This window comes from Stomoxys calcitrans, chromosome 2 (genome assembly GCF_963082655.1).
Source record: "Stomoxys calcitrans chromosome 2, idStoCalc2.1, whole genome shotgun sequence".
Classification (NCBI taxonomy): Eukaryota; Metazoa; Arthropoda; class Insecta; order Diptera; family Muscidae; genus Stomoxys; species Stomoxys calcitrans.
The window spans coordinates 158,303,800-158,327,875 of NC_081553.1; the positions used below are offsets into that span (position 1 = coordinate 158,303,800).

Genomic DNA, 24,076 nt, shown 5'->3' on the forward strand with positions numbered 1-24,076 from the left:
ATTGCTGCGTGCTAAGTTCAGCCGGTCAAAATCTTGGGAACCCACCACCATGGATTCTGCTAAAAATTTATGCAAAATAAAGGGGCATAAGTTTATTCTACATACCAAACTTCTGTCAAACCAGCAAAAATTAAAGCTTCTAGGAACCGTACAAGGATAATCGAGAGACCGGTTGATATGGGAGCTACTATATCAGGTTATAGACTGATTCGGACCGTAATTGGTCAAGTTGTTGGAAGTCGTAACGGAACATCGCATGTCGGTTTATATGGGATATCAGGTTATAGGTCGATTTGTTGGAGGTCATAACATAACACTACATACTAAATTTCAGCCAAATCGGACAAAAATATCGGCTTCCAGGGGCTCAAGAAGTCCATTCGGGAGATCGGTTTATATGGGAGCAATATCTAAATCTTAACCGATATGGCCCATTTCCAAATATTTAAAAACTTATACAAACGGAATGACTAGATTAGCATACCACCATCCTATAGTCGTGGGTACAATGAGAGAAAAAAAAAATACATAAATAAATCAAAACACCTGGTGGTAACAGGCAAACAAAAATAAAAGCCCAACATTCGACACATCACGAGTGGTGTGCGAAACAAAACAACATTCATGTGATGAAAAATAGCAATAAGAAAAGGGTTTTCAAATAAGAAACAACAACACCCAAAAATTAAAAATGGCAAAGGCAATAGAGGGGTTTCAAATAACAAACAACAACATCCAACAGGAGGGGATAGAAAATTCGAAGAAATCGTCGAAATACTTAGAAGTCACTTTAAACCTAAAAATAATATAATTGTGGAGTGCTTCAAGTTTTTCAAGAGGGACCAAAGACTGGGAGAAACTTTGCGGTCTATCAAATTATAAAATTCAGACAGAAATTCTAAATGAGAGTACAATTGAGTCTTTTGATAAAATGTGTCAATTGGCTTTATCAATGGAATTATCGAATAATAACATTGAACCTATGAGAGCATCATCAAATCTAAATCGCATTACACGGACAACTAAAGAGAGTACGGAGCCATACGGGGGAAAAAAAGATAGACAGAATTACAACAGAAAATCATCCACATGTTTCTATTGCAAAAAGCGTGGCCACGTGGAGATGTTTTGTTGGATTAAACAGAGGGACGAAGAAGATGAAAGCAGCAGAACGAGTAAAAAGGAGGTGTATTCTAATCACGAAAACAAGTACTTTAACAGTTCGATTATACTAGTGACTGTTCAGACGAAAGTGATTACAATAATAACTAGCTGACCCGGGCTCGCTCCGCTACGCCTTCTTTTACTTTATATGAAACAAAAGTTTCCTTGGAATATTTATTTTCGACAATTTAAGATCTGTTAGTGAAATACCATGTTAACTTGACTAACAGTTTAACAATATAAGTGCCTTTACCTGAATCTCAAATGCTCTTTATTGGTCTACGAATTTAAGCTTGGATGTAAGGTGTACTCCATTCTTAAAATACTTCATTTCAGCCCGATATTCTCATGATGTCTAATTTAGTGGTGTTTTCGGGGGAGAGGTGGTCCCCTAGGTACTTGGCCATGACAAAATGAGCATCGTGCTGTTCTCTCAAAAACCATTTATTTAAACCCCATATTGCCATTGGCTTAAGAGGAGTTTACAGGATGAGGCGGCCCCCAAACACATGGCCCCAAAATAGGTTATCAAATTCGTTTTCCAATCTCAAATACCTTTCATTTCAGCCACATCATGGCATGTTCGAAAAATTTTTTCCCTTGTAGTTTTTGGGAGAGGGGTGATGCCCTAAATACATGGTCCTACATTTGGATATCAAATTCGTATTCTACTCCCAAATATCTTTATTTGAGCCCCATATAGCGATGTTCACAAAAAATGCTGTTTGTGGGGTATTTTGGGAAAGGGGTAGACACCCAGAAAATTGGTCCCGAAAATGGGTATCAATTCTTGCTCTATCCCCCAATTCCTTTCATTTAAGCTCCACATTGACATGGCCGGTAAATATGCCCGATTAAGGGGTGTTTTGGGGATTGGGGTGGTCCCCCAAACACTAAGCCCGAATAATAATCAGCAACGTGCTCTATTCTCATATATCTACACATCATTTATTTGAACCCCATATTGCCATTGGCCTCAAAATTGGATATCAAATTCGTTTTCTAATCTTATTTAAACTCCTTATTGCAAAAGTCAGCAAATATGTCCGGTTTGGGGTATTGGCCCTTAAAACTATGAATATTTAGTTCCACTTTCTTCAAGACCCAAATTGTCTTGGTGAGCAAATACGTCCTATTTGGGGGTTGTTATGGTGGTGGGACGTCCCCTAGACAGTTGATATCAGATACGTGGTCTACTCCAACATACTTTTAATTTGAGCCGCATATTTCCATAGTCGGCAAACATGACCGGCTTGGGGGGTGTTTTGGGGGATGGGCGGCCACTCAGTGAGTTGGCCTTGAAAATATACATCGGATTCGTGTTCCACTTTAAAAACCCTCTTATTTGAGCCTCATATTGCAATAGTCAAAAAATACTTACTATTTGGGTGGTATTGTGGGGGTGGCGTGACACTTTTCCCGAATATTTATATCAAATTCGTGCTTTACTCCCAAAGACCTTTCATTTGAGTCCCATATTGCTATGGTCGTAAATTTTCCCCCTTTGGGGGATGTTTCTGGTGAGAGGCGGCCCCCCAACCACTTGGTCCCATATTTGGGTATCAGATTCGTATTCTACATTCAAATACCTTTTATTTAAGTCCCATATTCCCATGGTCAGTAAATAAGTCCAGGTTGGGGGGTATTTTGGGAAAGGGGTGGACCCCCAGCAACGTGGTCCCACATTTGGATATCAGGTTCGTATTCTACTCGCAAATACCTTTAATTTCAGTCCCATATTGCAATGGTCGGAAAATATGTCCGATTTAGGGGTGTTTTAGGGCTTGAGGTGGTCCCCTTAGCACTTGGTCTGGCAATTAAATATCAAATACGTTTTCTTATTCTAAATACCTTTAATTTGAGTCCCATATTATCGTGATTGGTATAAATATATGTTTGGTAGGTTTTAGGGTGGGACAGTCCCCCTAGGTACCCCATCCAAAATTTGGATACCAAATTTTTATTTTTGGGGTACTATATGAGAGCACACAAAATTTCGCTTAAATCGCACTACCTATCTCCGAGATCTGGCGTTTCTGCAAATTAGGGTAAGGGGAGGGTCAGATATCAAAAAATGTAGTACCCTATTTTCACCACGGCGTCATTATGCACCATCTGTGAAAATTTCAAGAAACTCGGTTCAGCCGTTTCTGAGTCTATAAGGAACACACAAACATACAAACACAAATTGATTTTTATATATAAGATTTATATGCATGTAATTATACACAGTCCCTATATGTGTCTCTTAACGTAGGAGAAAATTTAGTAGATATGGAGGCAGACACTGGTGCGTGTATCTCTATTTGTAATATTTCTTCTTATGGTAGTTTTTAAAGCAATATTGGCGTAGAAAAAAGACGCGTACGTTATTTGCCAGCAGAAGAGAGCGCGAGAGAGTGAAAATTTTGACAGTTCGAAAATAGAGAACCTGCAAATTTCAGCTGGGAGTTTTTTGCCAGCAGAAATTTGCAACTTTAATCAGATGTTTTGTTAAGGTCAGCTGTTTTATGAAAAGCAGCAGTTACATGAAAATACTAAAGCTAACATTAAAATGGATTAAAAAGGCAGAGGTAAGTAAAAAATAAAAACATCACTTATTGGTAATTAATACAATAAATTTGGTTAGTTTTTATTTACTTTTAAGGAAGGCAACAGCCAGTGTCCAGGTACAGAGAACTCGTCAAATGGAGTTGAATTATTTGGAAAATCTTGAAAAATTAAAAATTGATGAAGGAATTATCCTCATCGAAGAGCTACGATTAAACCAACACCGATCCTTTGAATATGTTAAGGAGGGAAGATGGTGCCATAGGATTTGGTGAGTCTGGCTGGGATGGGCTGCTAAAAGTGATGCACATTGGGATTGGGAAAAATTAGTGCAAATTAGTCAGCCAATTGTGAACGGATGCAGATATCAATGATAACACAGTGTCCGTAGCCGCCGCATGAGCAAATGGAATACTCCCTTAGCCTCACATTAGTGGTAATTTGTCTAACCACAATACCCAAAAGCATTAGGTGGTTAGTCCAAGGTTTCTTTGTCAGCACACCAAGTGCGGCTGACAAGGGATTTAGGATCGTTGTTTCCACTTTTATGTACGACGATGGCATGTAAGCAGTTGTAGTCCTATGCATGCTGATGCTCGGCGAATGGAAATTGTCCAACGGGAGGAGTAATCCCTCAAGCGTCTTGGCTACTGATGGCAGAAGGGAGATCGGTCTGTACGACTTCCCCTTGCTCGTGTCTTTCCAGGTTTCCGTAGCCGGATCCCACTGCCCATCTTCCAAACATCGGGAACTATAGTAGTGTTCAGACAGGCTGAGTACAGATGTAAGGTACTCGACTCCAGGCAGATCCGGATTCTTCGGCATCAGTGTAGAAATTCTGTCCAGAACCAGCGCCTTGCGTGACTTGGTACCACGTATGACATACGCAGCTTCGTGCACGGTAAATTGTATTGGCTGTCCAGCGGCACGGAGATCACGGATACAACGAATGGCTCCCCTTCTAGCCTTATCACTCCCGGGTCAGCAATTAGACGTTTATCTAAGGAAAATACCTCATAAGTATCAACAGGATTTTTATACCCACCACCTTAGGATAGAGGGTATATTCATTTAGTCATTCCGTTTGCAACAATTTCCGACCCTACAAAGTATATATATTTCGGATCGTCGTAAAATTCTAAGACGATTTAACGATGTCCGTGTGTCTGTCCGTCTGTTGTAATCACTCTACAGGCTTCAAAAATTGAGATATTAAGCTGAAATTTGGCACAGATACGTCTTTTTGATGCACTCTGGTTAAGTTCTTGAACGGGCCAAATCGGACCATATTTGGGTATAGCTGCTAGATAGACCGATTTGCCGATTAATTTTTTCATCCAATTTTGCTGAAATTTGAAACAGTTAGTAGTTTTAGGCCTCCTGACATCTGACCCAAATATGGTTCAGATCGGACTATATTTAGATATAGCTGCCATATAGACCGATCTGCCAATAAAGGGTCTGAGGCCCATATTGTCCAATTTCGCTGAAATTTGAAACAGTGGGTTATTTTAAGCATCCCGACATTTGACCTAAGTATGGTTCAGATGGGACTATATTTAGATATAGCTGCCATATAGACCGATCTGCCGATAAAGGGTCTGAAGCCCATAAAAGCTTTATTTATTACCCGATTTCGCTGAAATTTGAAACAGTGAGCAGTTTCAGGCCTCTCAACTTCGAACCTAAATATGGTTCTGATCGGACTATATAAAGATATAGCTGCCATATAGACCGATCTCCCGATAAAGGGTCTGAAGCCCATAGAAGCTTTATTTATTGCCAAATTAAGCTGAAATTTGAAACAGTGGGTTATTTTAACCCTCCCGATATCTGACTTAATTATGGTTCAAATCGGACTATATTCAGATATAGCTGCCATATAGACCGATCTCCCGGTAAAGGGTTTTAAGACCATAAAACCATTATTTTTTATCCAATTTCACTGAAATTTGAAACAGAGAGTAGTTTTAGGCCACCCGCCATCCAACCCAAATATGGAAAATAGAACTGTATTAAGATATTGCTGTCATATAGACAGATATGCCGGTTAAGGGTCTGAAGATCATAAAAGCTTTATTTGCTCCCCGATAGATTTTGTTGAAATTTGAACAGTGACTTATAATTATAAGACCACTCAATATCCGTGCCGAATTTGGGTGCATAAGTTATCCAATTTTGTGACGAAAGGGGGTTTACATATACACCCGAGATGGTGGGTATCCAAAGTTCGGCCCGGCCGAACTTTTATTTTAAAACAGTTGTTTCGCTAAACAAGCAAATAAAAAACCAACTAAAACAAAAATAAACTGCTGTTCTACAAATTCTTACTGGAAGTCGTTCACCTACTTTAGCTTGCAAATTTTTTAAAGAGAGTAAAATGGCTCTTACTCTCCTGCACTTTTTCACTAGAAAAGTACGCGAACAGACCTAATGTGGAGTGTAGAAAGATGGTTTTCGCAATTTAAAATTGGAGTTGTTAGAAGTAAATGGGCCAGCCCTATCGTTGTAGTCAACAAAGGCAACGGTACCATTATAATATGTGTGGACTGTCGTAGAACAGCATACCAATTTTATTGAAGATTGTTGGTGAAATTTTAAAAAATTTAGATAAAGTTCAAATATATTTTAATGATATTCTTGTAGGTGGGAATGACCTTTATGATTGTAGGAAGAATTTGACGGTAGTTCTCGATAGGCCACTACTAGATTACAATTGTACAACTTAATGTCAAAGTAAATTTGAAAAAAGGAAATTTTTTCAGACTAAGATAAATTATCTTGGTTATACTATGAACAAAAACCGAATATCTCCATCAAAAATGAAAAAAAAGACAGTTAGGAACGCTCCAGCACCGACAGATAAAGGCCAATTGAAATCTTACCTTGGCATGATAAGTTACATAGATAACATTAAATGGCCTAGAATGGTACTAGGTGGACGTGGACAGATGAGCACCAGAAGGTTTTTGATGATATCAAGAAATTGGTAACTGAAATTGGCGTGTTGGCTCACCCTTCCAATGATGCTAGCCCATATGGTGTGGGGGGAGTGCTATCTCATATTATTGATGGCAAGGAACATTAGGCGAGAGAGGGGAATTACTCGCAGCTACATCGCGAGGCTCTCGCTATGGTTGCGTCCGTCCGTAAATTTCACAAATACATTTTTGGGCTGCCGTTTACTATTAAGAGCGGCCACCAACCCCTGAGAGAGATTTTTTCTTCCAAGAAGGATTTACCATTGGTCGCATCAAACAGATTGCACAGATGGGCAATTTTTCTTTCGTCGTATGATTATGATATTAAATATAAGAGAGGGGCGAATATGACTCAAGTTGATGCTCTCACGGTTGCCTTATCGTTGCGGTACAGGTGATGAATTTGACAGCATGATCATTTTGAGTTTGATTCATGAATTACCGATAAAGATAGAAGACGTAAGAGAAGGGATGACAAAAGATAATGAACTTGGGGAAGTATACATGTACATTCCTTTTGGTTAGCCTAATAACATTTCGAATAGTTTGTCGAGTTTTTATTATAAGAGTATGCCGTTGGCAACCGAAGATGGGTGTTTATTTTGTGGAGAAATACTTGTAATACCAAGTGCTTTAAGGTCTAAAGTTCTTGAGCTGCTACATAGTGGGCATATAGGTGTGGTTAGAATGAAATCATTAGCGAGAACATATGTATGTATGGTGGCCTGGGATTGATCAAGATGTTGAATTACACGTGAAGGCATGTGATATGTATTCAGTTACTCAGAATTATCGGAAACCAATTTTGTCGCTTGGCCAACTCTACGTTATAGAATACATATATAATTTTGCAAAATTGCAACTATACTTGTTATTGTTGATACTTTCTCCAAGTGAATTGAGGCAAAAGTGATGAGGTCGACTTGTGCCAATGCCGTTAATAATTTTTACGCTCTTTATTCTTGATATTCGGTTTGCCTAATCAAATAGTTAGCGACAATGGTTCGCCTTTAAGTTCGAGGGAGTTTGTTGAAACTTGCACAAAAGTGGCATTGAATGTCTGAAATCACCCCCTAACCACCCGCAATCGAACGGATCGGCCAAACGAGTTGTACAGACTTTGAAATCTTTTCTTCAGAAATTTTTGTTGAACCCGAAAACAAAACACAAATCATGGGATTTCAAAATAAACAACTTTTAACTAAAATACAGGACTACACCATCAACTTGAACCAAAATTGCACCTGGAAGCTCAATTTTTAAATAAAACCCGAAAACGATGTTAGATCTTGAAGCCAGAAAATAAGAAAAAAATTTAAATAACCAAAGGAAATATTATTGTATCGAATAGTTTCAAATAATTATTGTAAGTGGGTAACTACAAAAATTGAATCGAAACTTAGTAATTTTAGATATTCCATTAATATATGGAGCAAAACGAGTTGTCCACATAAACCAACTCAAAAAGTTTTATGGTAAAATAATAGCACTTCCTAGAAATACAAACACTTTTGTAGCTAAGACTAAGAAAATACTGATGTATAAATATCAAGAAAAAGTAATAATAAATAAGCGAAGAAAGTTATTTAATAACAGCAGCTCTCAAGGAAATCACTAACTAGTTTCTTTTATAAAGTGGGAAGGGAATGATACATATAATACTTCCCAGCTCTGAACATTGTCAACTTATACTATTGATCATTGCTTTTGTTTATCACTTTCTATTTATCGTGTTATTGTTCTTATCTTTATTTCGCTCATTTAACATCGCTAGAACAAGCCATAGGCTAAGCTCGCCGATTGAAATAAATGAATAGTCAGTTCTACAGTAACCAACAACTTTTGCGTTTGCCATTCAAGCAAATGCTAATCACACACACAAGTGCTGTTTTTGTACCTGCTTGTTGTCAAGAGACAGTAAGGAACAAATGATGTTCCCAAAAACGGGAGAAAAATTGCAGATCTAAGGAAGTTTCAGAAATGAGATATTTACCAGTACGCATAGTCCAATAAAACAATAAATGAGCCAAAAGATAGATTTAAGGAAGTTTCATGAGTGAGATGTTGAGCAGTAGACCAATGGATATATGCGTCTCAGTGGATGTAATGCAAATGCAAATTTAGCCACCGACCAATGGATGCGATCTCATGTGTACAAGGAATCTGTTGATCAGGCAATTCGTTTTCTGTATTTTTTTTTTACAAGTTCAACAATAATACCTTCAATATTTTAGCAGAATTTTGTATTTAAAACAGCAGACTTTTTTAGTTTAAATAGCAGTCGGAAATGTTTGTTAAAACAGCAGCCAAATTTTTGCTATTTTGAATAACAAATTTAGTTGAGTGAAGTTTTAAAGGAAACATTTCCTTTTGTGAAAGATATGTTCCTAGAAATAACAGATTTTTGATCCTTGTTATTAAAATCAATCTCATTTTGCCTAAAACTTTTTGAAAAATGGTTTTCATTTTGCTTTCTATTTTTAATAGAAACAAAACCAAACCCATTTTGGTTTCAGCTGGGCAAAAAATCCAACAACAAAATAAAGTAGCGCAAGACAAAATCATAAAATTTTAAACAAAGGTCAAAATGTCCTTGAAAATTACACTAATAGAAAAAAGTCTGCTGAAAATAGCAAACACTGTCTGCTGATTGTTAGTAGTAAATTTTGCTGCTACTACAGCAGTAGTATTGCTATCACAGAATTTCAGATCAGCAGGCTTGATGCTAAATAGTCTGTTGTTTGCTGAAAATGACAGCAGCTTAATTAATGATGGGATTGTTAGAAGAAAAAAATTAAAGGGTCGATTTTTGGAAAGAAAATAAGAAAAAAGGTTGCGGTCGCACAACCACACTGCAGACAAAATGATCACATTTTGTTGTTGTTCATTGCACATTGCAAACAAATTAGGGCACAGACAGACATCGCATATGCGTTTTATGACAGTAAAAAAGGGTCATCGTTTTTGTAAACAATACACAGCACACATGCGTCATAAGCATCAAGTAGTAGGTTTGAAACACTTATGTGACATTTCCCTGTTTAAAATGCCTATGCACTGCTGTTGTTCTACTTTACTCCTCGCAGAAGCGGAAAGTAAGAAGGGACAAACTTACATGCATACACAGGTAGACCAAACAAGTAAAAGCGTGCTAAGTTCGACCGGGCCGAATCTTATATACTCACCACCATAGATCGCATTTGTCAAGTTCTTTATAGGCAGATAAAGGATATCGGATAAACGTTGCCATGCTATTCAAGCTTTATTGGGCGGTACTTGGTTTGAATGCTGGAGACCATAATAAAAGTCATTGAGCAAACTTTTAGACAAATCTGACTAGAATCGGGAGCTCGGTTTATATGAGAGCTATATCAGGTTATAAATTGATTTAGACCATACCGTAGGTAATTGGAGATGCGTGTCTCAGTGGCTGTTACATTCCGTACAGCTTTTTTCATATAATAGCGATATGAGCAACAATGAGCTAGAAGCCAGTAAGTAGCCACGACAGTGTGGGCATTAACAGAGCAATAACAGAATGACAGGAGACTTTTCGCCATCTTCATTCCAATGGCCGCAATGGCTATGTGTAAAAGGATCTGTTGAACAGGTAAATTCTTTCGGTAACATTCCACAAATTAGAATCTTCTTTGCCAACATAATTTGTCATTAGCTCGACTCCCTTTGGAAAAATAAGTCCAAAGTAATCCAAGCAAAGAAGTGATTTTTCAAAAATAAAAATTGGAAGTTTTCTGTGAAGTAAAGTAGGAATCAATCAGCGATAAAAATTTGAAACGGATGGTCGTATCCGTAAGTTAATAGGAGCTTAAATTTAAATGGCTCGTTTTCATTGCTAAAGTCTTTCGAATAAGGAAAAATCTTAAATTTTCGGCCAGCTTTTTTTTCTGTGCCCTAATGGCAGGTCAAGGAGTGCTACTATAACCCATTATATAAAAATCCATTTTAACATATGACATTTCTTCTGTGCTCTCATGGAGTCAAATCTGAAGATTGATTTATGGGTGCGACCACATCTGTCAGTGCTACCAGGTCTTTTTCGTGAAAGATTTTCAAACATTATAAAAGAAATTTTTTTCTAAATTTATCACACTTAAAATTTGCGATTTTTTTTTTTGGCAAAAAATGAGATGTTTAAAACCCGACTGTAGGTTAAAATTCAAAAAATTTTGAAAATTAAGTAAATTTGTCACATCTGGATGCCATGAATATAAATCACCACTGTAGATTTCATCCACATCAAGTGATTAAAATATTAAAAACTTACCATTATACTTTCAGCAAAAATGGCACCTTTTATAAATGGTGCCAAAATGCGCAAGCCATAGAAGCGATGTACAACTTTTTGCGTCATTGGTCCGACAGGGGTAACTGTTTGCAGGATATCTATACGACCCATTGAGGACTCAAGGCGGAGGTGCACATAAGATGGCCCAATCTGAAAAAACTCCACAGATGAGTAACAGAAACATATACAGAAAGCGTGTTAAAACAAGTAAAAAGGCGTTAAGTTCGGCCGGGCCGAACTTTGGATACCCACCACCTCGGGTATATATATATAAACCCCTTTTCATCAAACTCCGGTGAAAATTGCATACCTTATGTCCCATAGCATTTATATAGAATATGATCCGATTTGGACCAAATACTAACAAGTACAAGTCACTGTTCAATTGTGTATAACAAAATATTGGTCTTTTTGGTAGCTATATCTAAAAATAAACCGATCTGAACCATATACAACATGGATGTCGAAAAGCCTAACATAAGTCAATGTTGGGGCCATGACTTCAAATCGAGATATCGGTCTATATGGCAGCAATATGCAAATTTTGATCGATCTAGACCAAATTGCAGAAATATGTGGAGGGGCTTAACTTATCTCTCTGTCCCAAATTTCTGCAACATCGCAAAATAAATGCCCCTTTTATGGGCCCAAAACATTAAATCGAGAGATCGGTCTATATGGCAGCTATATCCAAATCTGGACCGATCTGAATGAAATGGAAGAAGGATGTCGAAGAGCCTAATACAACTCAATGTCCCAAATTGCAGCGAAATCGGACAATAAATGCATTTTTTATGGCCCCAAAACCTAAAACCGGTCTATACGGCAGCTATATCCAAATCTGGAGCGATCTGTGCCATAATGCAGAAGTGTATCAAGGGGCTTAACTTAACTCACTGTCCCAAATTTCGGTGACATCGGACAATAAATGCGCCTTTTATGGGCCTAAAACCTCAAATCGGGGGATCGGTCTATATGGCAGCTATATTCAAATCTGAACCGATCAAATTGACGAAGGATTTCGGTGGGTCTAACAAAACTCACTGTCCCAAATTTCAGCAAATTCGGATAATAAATGTGGCTTTTATTGGCCAAGACCCTAAATGGGAGGATCGGTCTATATGGCAGCTATATCCAAATCTGGACTGATCTGGGCCAAATTGACGAAGGATGTCGGTGGGTCTAACACAACTCACTGTCCCAAATTTCAGCAAAATCGGATAATAAATGTGTCTTTTATTGGTCTAAGAACCTAAATCGGCGAATCGGTCTATATGGGGGCTATATCAAGATATAGTCCGATAGAGTCCATCTTCGTACTTAACCTACTTATGGACAAAAAAAGAATCTGTGCAAAGTTTCAGCCCAATATCTCTACTTTTAAAGACTGTAGCGTGATTTCAACAGACAGACGGACGGACATATCTAGATCGTCTTAGATTTTTACGCTGATCAAGAATATATATACTTTTTTAGGTCGGAAATGGATATTTCGATGTGTTGCAAACGGAATGACAAAAAGAATATACCCCCATTCTTCGGTGGTGGGTATAAAAATATATGCATACACTGCCACTCACTTGAATAGAACATAATCAATCAATGTACTAATACTGAAATTAAAGTGTTTTTTATTGTAATAGAAAGTGGCAGTTAAGTACATCGTTGTTTCTCAAAAATTGTCTAATTTCAAAATGAAATATGAAAAATCTCTTCCCTTTCTAATTATATGAACAATACAACAAAAACAAAACAAAGTTATAAATTCAAGTAAAATATTTGGGTCATTCGAAATCATTCATTTTTAATAAAAATTATTTATAGACGTTCACAAAATTTTGGTTTAAGCAAATAAAAAATTTAAAATAAAGCCAAAAATAGCAAAATGGATCGAGCTGAAAATCCTAATGAAGAAGCCAAATTATGGCCTATAACGAATTTGGTATTTCAATTCACTATGTTGCTAAAAAGGGCAAGCTGAGGTTGAAAAGTGTTTGCTGAAGTTTTAAGAGACGGCGATATTACCAAAATTCAAGCCGAAAGTGCGTTAACAAATGCTGATAACAGGACTATTCTTAAATAAGCCATAAATATCCTTGTTTAACTACCGAAATCAAGCAAAATTTTAGCATGTCTCATTTGACACGAACATGATAAATCACCTCTAAATCATTTTTCCTGCGATAGTCTCCTATTTTTAGTCTTGTCAAAAAGATATGGAGAAAAGGGTGTTGACTGTTTCTATTTTTGGGCCTAAAAATATTAAATTATAGGGTTTTGATGATTTTAATTATGCAGATGTAGTAGTCGTTGAAAGGAAAAACACTTTATCAATTTCTTTTCGTAGTCATTGTCATTTTGTGGGGAGCTATTACTCTTTTTGGACATCCATTTCTAACATTAAAGAATATACACTCAGTGAGATTTGTTGGTAAAATCGGCTGTATCAGCAAAAAGTCTGCTGAAAATAGGACTATTGTAATTTGCTACTATAACACTATAATCTAAAAAAGACTCAAAGATGTCATACATATTTTAAAATTTTAATATTCCGTCTTATCTTTAAAGCTTACAACGTACAAGCATAAAACGTAAAATTTTTTCCAACTTTCTACATCTTACTAAGTTTTGAACAAATGTAAATAACTGCAGACTATAATTACTACTACTATTATATTTAGGCTTTTAAACAAAAAATTAACTCCTAACATAGACAGTTTTTTGCTACTATATAGCAATTGTCGTTTAGAAGTTCAAACATTTTGTATGGATTCATTCAAAAGTTTAAAAATTTTATTATAATACAATCAGACTAATTTCTCTAGGTGTAGAGACACTAGAAAAACATTTTCGGTGACATGAAATGGAAATTTCAACACGAAAATCCTTTTTTGCATATGTTCCATTGTTCCCCAGATATAAATATTATAGAAAGAGTATAGGGATTGTTGGCAAGTAAATTTTTCATTCGGAAAAACAGGTTTCTTTTAAAGAAAAATAACTTTTTGAGGGGAAAACAAGAAGGTGCGTGCTAAGTTCGGCCGGACCGAATCTTATATACTCTCCACCATGGATCGCACTTGTCGAGTTATTTGCGTGGTATCTCTTTTTAGGCAAACAAAGAATAATGAATAAGAACTGTTATGCTATTGAAGCCATATCTAGTTATAGTCCGATTCAGACCATAAATGAATTGAATGCTGTAATATTTCAGTCCATTCGGATAGGAATTTTGCTTGTAGGGGCTCAAGAATCAAAATTGGGCTCAAGAAGCAAATCCTCCTACATATATGGGAGAGCTGTATCAAGCTATAGATCGATCCAGACCGTATTGGAAACGTTTGTTTAAGGTCATAGGAATAGCCGCTGTTCAAAATTTTTGCCAAATCGGATGAGAATTGCGCTTTCTAGAGGCTCAATAAGTCAAGATCCCAGATCGGTTTATATGGCACCTATATCAGGTTATGTACCGATTTGAACCATACTTAGCACAGTTGTTGAAAGTCATAACACAACACCTCATGCAAAATCTCAGCCAAATGAGATTACTAGAGACTCAAGAAGTCGCGACCCCTAGAGACTCAAGAATCCAAGATCCGAGGTTGGTTTATATGGCAGCTATACCAGGTTGTGAACCGATTTAGACCACGCACAATTGTTGGAAGTCAGAAAAAAATTCTTCGTGCAAAATTTCAGCCTAATAGGATAAGAATTGCGCCCTCTAAAAGCTCAAGAAGTAAAGAACCAAGATCGGTTTATATGACAGCTATATCAGGCTATGAACCGATTTAAACCATACTTACATTCTAAGTCGATTCAGCCATGTCCGTTCGTCTGTCTGTCGAAAGCACCCTAACTTTCGAAGGAGTAATGCTAAGCGCTTGAACTTTTGCTCAAATACTTCTTATAAGCGCTGTTCAGTTGGGATTGTAAATGGGCCAAATCGGTCCATGTTTTGATATTCGTGCCATAAAAACCAACCTCGGATTTCGGTTTCTTGAGCCTCTAGAGGGCGCAATTCTTATCCGATTTGGCTGAAATGTTGCATGTAGCGTTGTTGTGACTTGCAACAACTATGCTAAGTATGGTTTTATATTCATAATCATATATAGCTGCCATATAATCCGATATCGGGTCTTGACTTCTTGAGCCTTTACAGTGAGCAATTCTCATCCGATATGGCTGAACTTTTCCATGAAGTGTTTTATTTTATTTTTCACAACTATACTAAGTATGGTCTAAATCAATGCATAACTAACATCCAAACCAAGTATGGCCAAAATCGATCCATAACCTGGTATAGCTTTAATAGCATGGCAAATTTTATCCGTTATCCTTTGTTTACCCATAAAGAGATACCGGCCATAAAACTTCACAAATGCGATCCATGGTGGAGGGTATATAAGATTCGGCCCGGCCGAACTTAGCGCGCTGTTACTTCTTAATTCTGTTATGGATCAACTGACAACAAAATCAAAATGACTTATTTCACGCCAAAAATAAAACGTTTGTGCATTTTAACTACACTCAAAATATTTATATCACGAAGTTTTGTTTTTATTGTAACCGTGCAACGTTTCACTTCAACATATCAAACGTTACCCATAAACGTAGTATTTTTGAACGTAACTAACTTTGTTTATTGTAAGCCCTTTAAGCAGTTACGTCTACGTTACAAAAACCGTCCTTTTTTTAATTGCAAAGGTGCTTCAAAAAGCGCAAAAGATTATTCGTGTACCGGACCAATAATTAATAATTCTCTTGTGTCTCTCCTACTAGAAAGAAAGGGTGAGTATTTGAGCGTATAGACCACGAGAAAATAATCCGAAGTAGACCCATAGGCTTGCAAATAATAGCAATAATTGCTCGTCGTCGGTGTAAACACAAGTCAAGTTTTAAGAGACGGCGATATTACCAAAATTCCAGCCGAAAGTGCGTTAACAAATGCTGACAACAGGACTATTCTTAAATAAGCCTTAAATATCCTTGTTTAACTACCGAAATCAAGCAAAATTTTAGCATGTCTCATTTGACACGAACATGATAAATCACCTCTAAATCATTTTTCCTGCGATAGTCTCCTATTTTTTGTCTTGTCATAAAGATATGGAGAAAAGGGTGTTGACTGTTTTTATTTTTGGGCCAAAAAATATATAATTATAGGGTTTTGATGATTTTAATTATGCGAATGTAGTAGTCGTTGAAAGGAAAAACACTTTTTCAATCGTTTTCGTAGTCATTGTTATTTTGTGGGGAGCTATTACTTTTTGGACATCCATTTCTAACACTCAGAGAAATTTGTTGGGAAAAACGGCTGTAACAGCAAAACATTTTTTCCTTTTTCGTTTTGACTGAGCACAGAATATATATATATATATATCTATATATATATATATGTATTTGTTTTGATGGTCTCGCCAGGTTTCCAAACCGGTCGTTCAGCTTACATAAATAATAGGAAATAGGTAATACATTTATGTTTTTTTATTTGGTAATTCATTCATATTTGAATTACCAAATAAGTGTTATTATAAAATGGCAATTACACTAACAAATTCAACCTTGCCCCACTTGCTCTGCTATAACTCTTCCCTTACTTACGAGAAACTGAAGAAACTTTGTTTACCGAATGTATTGAAACTAAATTCGAAGTTAAAACTAAAAATGCAGAAAAGAAAAAAATTCAAAATTTTATTAAAGTTTTTACGCTAAGAAACAAACAGTGAATCGTTCTAAAGATAAATTCACACAAAAATACTCGCAAAGCTTAATGAGACATTGGACATCCAAAGCTATGGTTAACAAGGACTCCCACATAAAAAATATGATATGATCGAAAAAAAACGTGGATTTTGCCATTGTCAAAAAAGGCGTTAAACTCCTACTTACACTCCAAGACTGTTCGTGACCTTATTGTCCTGGTTGTTATTGTCCTGATGGCCTGTTTGCTCCCACTCGACATCCTCGTGTGATCACCACAACACCTCACGGATTCCGTGATCGCCCGGATCTCTGCCTGCAGAACAATATTATGGTCAGATCTCAGTCCCGGGTTGTCAATGCAGGCCCCCAGGTCCATTCTGCCCCTATCCTGATAAAAAAACGGTAATTTGCCAATTGACAAAATTTTAAATTAAATTTGGTATCAATTTAATACCAGACGAATGAGTCTATCAATCATTAACGGCGGCACATTTGAATCCTTGTTATCGCGGCAAATTGTTTTTTAGCTTTGTACTTAAAATATTCACGCCGCTATAAAATATTTGTTTTAATTTAAGATTTGTCTCCGTACTCGAAAGAGGTGAAAATGGAAGTAGTACAAACTCTAAGGAAGTTATCTATATCAAAAACATGATAAAGTCTCTTGTGTGTGTTGCAGGAGACTATAAATCCCCCTGCCATAATCGATACAGGAGAGGCTAACCTCAAAACGGGTACGGATACGTACGCAAGTCCATCATGCCAAGATCTAACGAATCTTGTGAGGATGATCTCCTGACGGAATCTGAAGACGAGGCTAATACTACCGTGATGGTAGTTCTGAATCCTGACTATGGTTCGGTTTCTACAGATAAATCTTCATCATTGTAAGGCCACTTCGGCGGCACTAAAGGTCCTCCTGATGGCAGGGAAATTTGACGTGGTTCTTAGCCAGAAACCATTGAAGAATGGTTCGTGGACTAAGAATTCCGATATTTAAACTATTCAAGAGTATGGGGAATGGGAGACACAGAGCCTGTATTCTAAGCACGGAAGATGTAGTAGCCAGCCTTGAAATAGACATGTCTCATTACTGGCTCGCTTCCCTATATATAGCACACGATACAGAGATGCCGCCTTCAAACCTTAAGTTGCTTGTCGAAGCCGCTTCTGTGGGGAAGAAGATCCTCATTGTAGGAAGTGATGCCAATGCACATCACCAGATATGGGGAAGTTTGGATGTCAACGATTATATTATAGGTTGCAATTTGGCGATTTGTTATAAAGGGGATAAAGCGACCTTTATTTCCAGGAACAAGCAGGAGGTACTAGATATTACCTTTGTATCGGAAGATATAAGCACAGGAATATGCGACAGGGAATTTTTGGATGACCACAGCTTCTCTGATCATCGTTATATTAGTTTCAGCCTTGGAGAAAATACTGCAGAAGAGCTCCGGAGGCCACCGTAGCGCAGAGGTTAGCATGTCCGCCTATGACGCTGAATGCCTGGGTTCGAATCCTGGCGAGACCATCAGAAAAAATGTTCAACGGTGGTTTTCCCCTCCTAATGCTGGCAACATTTTTGAGGTACTAAGCGATGTAAAACTTCTCTCTAAAAAGGTGTCGTACTGCGGCACGCCGTTCGGACTCGGCTATAGAAAGGAGGCCCCTTATCATTGAGCTTAAAAGTTGAATCGGACTGCACTCATTGATATGTGAGAAGTTTGCCCCTGTTCTTTTGTGGAATGTTCATGGGCAAAATTTTCATTTTTGCTGCCTCGGCTAAGTAGATGAAAGGCGGATTGGGATAAATTTCTGCACAAATTCTGCACCGGTATCCCTGATGGACCAGAAAAGGATGTGGAAACTGCGCAGGATATAGACATAATGGTCAAGCGGATCACGAAGGCCCTAAATGACTCGCTTGTGTCAAACAGCCTCCGCTATGGTGGACCCCAGAGCTGGTTGGTCCAAGGAAGGACTACAGAGAACTCTTCATTGGGACATCTATAAGGCTGAGCTGAGAACATATAAGGGCGATCTTAGAAAGGCTCAAAACAAATCCTGGATGGAATTCTGTAGCGCCTTAATGAATACATCTGAGGCCTCTAGACTAAGGAAAATTCCGTCCTCGAGACCTATTACGGAGGGGTATATTCAGAAGTCCGAGAATGTATGGACAATGTCTAGTGAGGAAACACTAGAACTACTCGTTGCTAAACATTTTCCGGGAAATTTTCCAATGGACAACGTAGCGCCAGAAGAGGTTGTCATTGGTATGCATTCCTCGGAGGTTATTAGGGAAATTGTGCCTGAGCCGAAAATCCTTTGCGCTATAAGAAGTTTCGACCCCTTTAAGTCGCCAGGTCCTAATGATGTATAACCGGTTGAATTACAAGCTGTATTTGATAGACTGATTTCTTGGCTTAGCAAGATATACTCTGCTTGTATCAGCATGTCATATATACCTGTGGAATGGAGGGACACAAAGGTACTTTTCATTCCGCAAGACGAAAAACCCTACCACACGAAGGCGAAAGATTTTCGTCCTACTAGTCTGTCATCATTTATGCTGAAGACTCTTGAGAGGTGATAGAAACAAATCCTAGGGCAAAGATCCCTACAGATCGCCTGTCACGGCAGTAGCATGCATATATTAAGGCAAATGTACTGAAACAGCCCTTCACGAGCTAGTCGGCTACATAGAGGGTTCTCTCGCTGTCAAGGAATATACAATGGTAGCATTTCTAGATATTGAAGGTGCTTTCAATAAGGTAAAACCGACGCCAATCATGAAGGAGCTGGAGTTTCTATGCATCAACACTACGTAAAAACGTTTATTAATACTTACTTACTTACTTAATAATAAATGCATTAGAGCAGGGATCTGTGAATCTAAAAAGATGGGTCAGCAGAGGAACACCTCAAGCAGGTGTACTGTCTCCTTTACTTTGGAAAATAGCCATTAACAATATATTATTGTCTCTGAAAGAAAAAGGTGTAAAAGAGGTCGCGTATGCTGATGACGGGGCTATTGAGGTTAGGGGAAACTTTCCCAGCACTCCAAGAGATACACTTCAGGAAGCTCTACATGCAATAGCAAAGTGGGCTACCGAAAGTGGTGTAGGTATAAATCCATGCAAGACAGAAGTTCTTTTGAGCAGGATTTACAAGTGGCCTACAGTGGCACCTGTCTCCTTGGAAGGAGAGAATGTTCCATTTACAGAAAGCGCAAAATACCTGGGTGTTTTGCTCTGGACAGGAAATTTAACCTCAAATCTAACATTTTGGAAAACGCAAGAAAGGCCACTCTTGCCCTTACACCTGCAAGAGAGCCACTGGCAAAAGTTGGGGGTTTAGACCGCGTATCATGCATTGGGTATACACTGCAGTTGTCAGACCTACTATGCTATATGGTGTTGTGGTCTGGTGAAAGGCGCCTTGAAAAGTCCACCTACTGGTCAGTACTTAACCGGATCCAAAGGATGGCTTGTTTGTGCATCACAGCCGCACTGAGGACTACACCATCTGACGCACAGAATTTAATGCTACATCTAATGCCTCTGGACATTGTGGCTACCCAAATTGCAGCGACCACTGCTGTGAGGTTAGGGAGGCTTTTTCTTTGGTCATGTGGTCGCTACTGACACCGTGTAATCCTTGATACAATATCCGATGTTCGAGACAGTATGGATTACACCCTACCTGAGCCATTTTCTTATAAAAAGTACTGTACCGCTATGCCTAATAGAACCGATTGGAACAACGATATACCTGGTAACAGAAGTTACATAGACTACTATACGGATGATTCCAAACTAGACGACCAGGTGGACTTTGGAGTGTACTATACAGATCCAGAACTGGTCATATCGAAAAGGTTACCCGACCACTGCAGTGTGTATCAAGCAGAGATACTTGCAATTAAGGAAGTGTTGGAATGGCTAAGACATTATGTCATTACAACGATTGACGTAAATGTCTTCTCAGATAACCAGGCAGCCTGGAGAACGTATTTCTGAACACAAAAATTCCCCTCGACTGTTGCAAATCGTTAAACCAGATGGCCGAACAGTTCAAAATTCACCTGTTCTGGGTGCCGCGCTACAAAGATATCCCAGGGATTTTCTAAAGCGGACGAGCTTGCGAGACTAGGAACTACCTTACACATACCAAGGATAATGGACTCTCTGGGTATGCCTCTAGCGATATGCAAGCTAAGTTTTCGGGACCAGGCCCGAACGCCAAAGAATGATAGATGGTCACCATCTAGACTTGAAGAGGTCTACCGCGTTTCCGTCACTGGATAGAACAGACGTCTCAGTCGCTGTGTCCGTCATGACTGGTCACTGTCTAATCGGAAAACATGCTGACAGACTGAAGGTTACCAGCAACGATTTTTGTAGAAGCTGTGAGGACATCGAAGAAGAAGAGACTATTCGCAAGTTATTGTGCTTTTTAAAGCGATCTGAATGGTTCAACGTTAGGAACTAGAAGGCATCTCCCTTCGTCTGTTCATGTTGTATCAAAATGGACGTCTAAGTGAGTCTGGTGGCAGACTGCCACTTAAACCTAACATAACTTAACCTCTTGTATGGTAAAGGATGCTGTATTGGTGTATTCACATGAAAACCTTTCCTGGAAATTATAGGATATGAAATAAATTGCTGAATACAAAGAATCGACGTTGATCAGGGTGTTTTTAGTAATCATTAACATACATACATAATAGAGGGTGGAATATTTAATAATGGTGTGGTACTAAAGCCAATAACAGTTTGGTTTAAAAATCAATACCAGTTCGGTAATAAGGCTTGTACCGAAAGGTACTAAGCATTTTGTATTTCATTCATAACATTCAGTGTTGCTTTATCTCCCTCCGTATGGTGATAATTATTGCTTTACTATTAATATCGCATGTTACTGAAATGAAGACGTTTGGTATCCGTTTTTCTTTGAGTTTAGCTTTGATTCGTGTAGCATGAACTTCCAGATTTCACTGCCAGAGTTCCGACAATTCAAGTGGACATGGAGTCCAATGTTGACAGTGATATACCAAACTTGTTTGCTTGCTTTTTCCAAGCGTCATGCAGTCATGACTCTTTTTTATAATGCCCCACCCTATAACATATTCCTACTTATTCTATTGTAATATGCCCTTTCCTTTGTCTGAATCTAAGGTTTTTAATGTTAGTATTCCACTATAAAAATGCAGTCTAGAAATTTCTTATTTCAATAAAAGGCTTAAACTTCTTTAGCAGAACCTGTATTGGAATATGCATTGCCCGTTTGGTCCTCTTGGAAACAATTTTTAATCCTTGCACTTAGCTTAGAGGTCTCGGAAGGAGTGGTCTACATCTTTTTCCTCCACATATTGACCATCTCAAATTAATTGATATTCCTGCACTTGAACGTTTTGTTTTAGATAAAGTGTTCATTATTAAGATTATCGATGGAAAATACGAATCGTCCTTTACAAATAATTGAATTATAATTTTTTTTTAATGTTGAATTGAATTATAATTTTCGGCATGTTCAATTTCTATATTAAACCAGTGGATTGTGTTTTCTGCGGATTATTCAGATTCCATCCGTTACTCCGTTACTGATCGTTCGAGCACGTCGACTTAATGCATTAGTAAAACAGCTGAACCTGTAGCTGCAGGTTCATCGCTATATCCTTCGACGGGATACGAAGACATTCGGTCTCAATCCATGGCTGGTAGTTTAGCTAAAACTTTGGGGTCAGTTGATCATTCTTTGACTATTCGATCTCGTAAATCTGAGCATGCGTCGGTAACTGCGGACATTCTGGCTGCTCCGATACCGCATATATATATTGTTGTCAAGGCAAGAAATACAAACACTCCCTGAATACTTGAAAGACATTTTTGTTTTTAGATCAACGCACTAACACTATCACAGTCGAACTTCTCTATAACGAACGAATTGTTATCTATACGAATAAAAATTGAAAACACAAGGAACTACCCTATAATGAATACTTCACTGTAAAGATTTTTTTTATACTCAAGTTGAACTTCTCACGCGGACTGTTTTTAAGTTCACACAAAAAAAAGGAACAAACAAAATTTACTGAACGTTGACTACATCCACACAGACAGCTCCAAAATATAAAATGCTGTAAAATACATTATATTTTTTATGCCCAGGTTCTATGACGCTGAATGCCTGGGTTGGAATCCAGGAGAGAATACCAGAAACACTTTTCAGCGGCGGTTACGCCCTTCTAATTTAGACGACATTAGTGAGGTACTTTGCCATATAAAAACTTCTTCCCAAAGACGTGTCCCACTGCGGAACGCCGTTCGTTCTCGGCTATGAAAAGAAGGTTTCTTATCATTGAGCTTAAACTTGAACCGGACATCACTCATTGATATGTGAGAAGTTTGCCCTGTTCCTTAATGGAATGTTCATGGGTATACACCAAACAACGGCTTGTGTTTAACTTGCGTATTCGAAAGCATACAAATCAGTGGTGTGGGTGATTGATATGAGGAGCCGAATTAGCGCACACGTGATAGAGAGCCCTTTAGTATCGATTGAAATTATTGTCGACTTGAACATTGGCTTTTTTGCTTTCTTAGATTTCAATAAAGAAATTCATAATTCACAATAGAGATATCTCGAACAATTTTATTTGATAATTCGGCCCTAGTTTAAAGTAACTTTTGTAGTGGCCGGACGACAGTTTGGAAAATTACAAACAATACAGGAAAAATATCAGGTTAAAATAAATTGTCGCTAGTCAGAAGTAATCTCGAGAACGGTTCAGTGGTATGGGATCCGTACTACAATATTCATTCTGATTTGATAGAATCGGCTCAAAAACAATTTCTACTATTTTGTCTCCGTCGAAATGGGTGGGACAGAAGTTCATTACCTTCGTATGAGTACCGATTAAATCTTATAAAGCTTCCAACATTAAAAAGTCGTAGAACCAAGCAAAACATTACGTTCTTGACTAAATTAATTCATGGTCAAATAGATTTTTGCTTTTTTCTTTTGAGTCGAATTTTCTTTAAAGTTCCTATCAGACCTACCAGATATTTTGATCTTTTGAAAATTTCTTATTATAGAACCAACTATGCCAATAATGATACTTTTCGGCATCTATGTGATCAATTTATTCAACTGAAAGATATAATAGTCCTATCTAAGAATCGAGAAAGTTTAAAAAAGATATGTATATTATTTTTAAATTTCTGGGTTAATACATTTGTATATATATATTGTTATTAGTCTGTAAGGGTATTTATTATCTATAGACTTAAATAAAAAAAAGAAGAAAAGTGTCGTATTGGCTGGTACTATGTTCGTTTTTCACCGTTAAAAACCCATGTTTTTC

The 24,076-nt window shown here is 37.7% G+C and overlaps 1 protein-coding gene across 1 annotated transcript in view; it reads right to left on the reverse strand.

Annotated features, from left to right (window-relative positions):
• LOC106084232 (cholesterol 7-desaturase nvd) overlaps positions 1 to 24,076 on the reverse strand; it is a 79,924-nt gene that overhangs the window by 7,271 nt on the left and 48,577 nt on the right. The window contains exon 6 of the mRNA XM_013247789.2: positions 10,981 to 11,151. Within this exon, the coding sequence (XP_013103243.1) occupies positions 10,981 to 11,151 (171 nt within the window). The remainder of the gene's footprint in view (positions 1 to 10,980; positions 11,152 to 24,076) is intronic.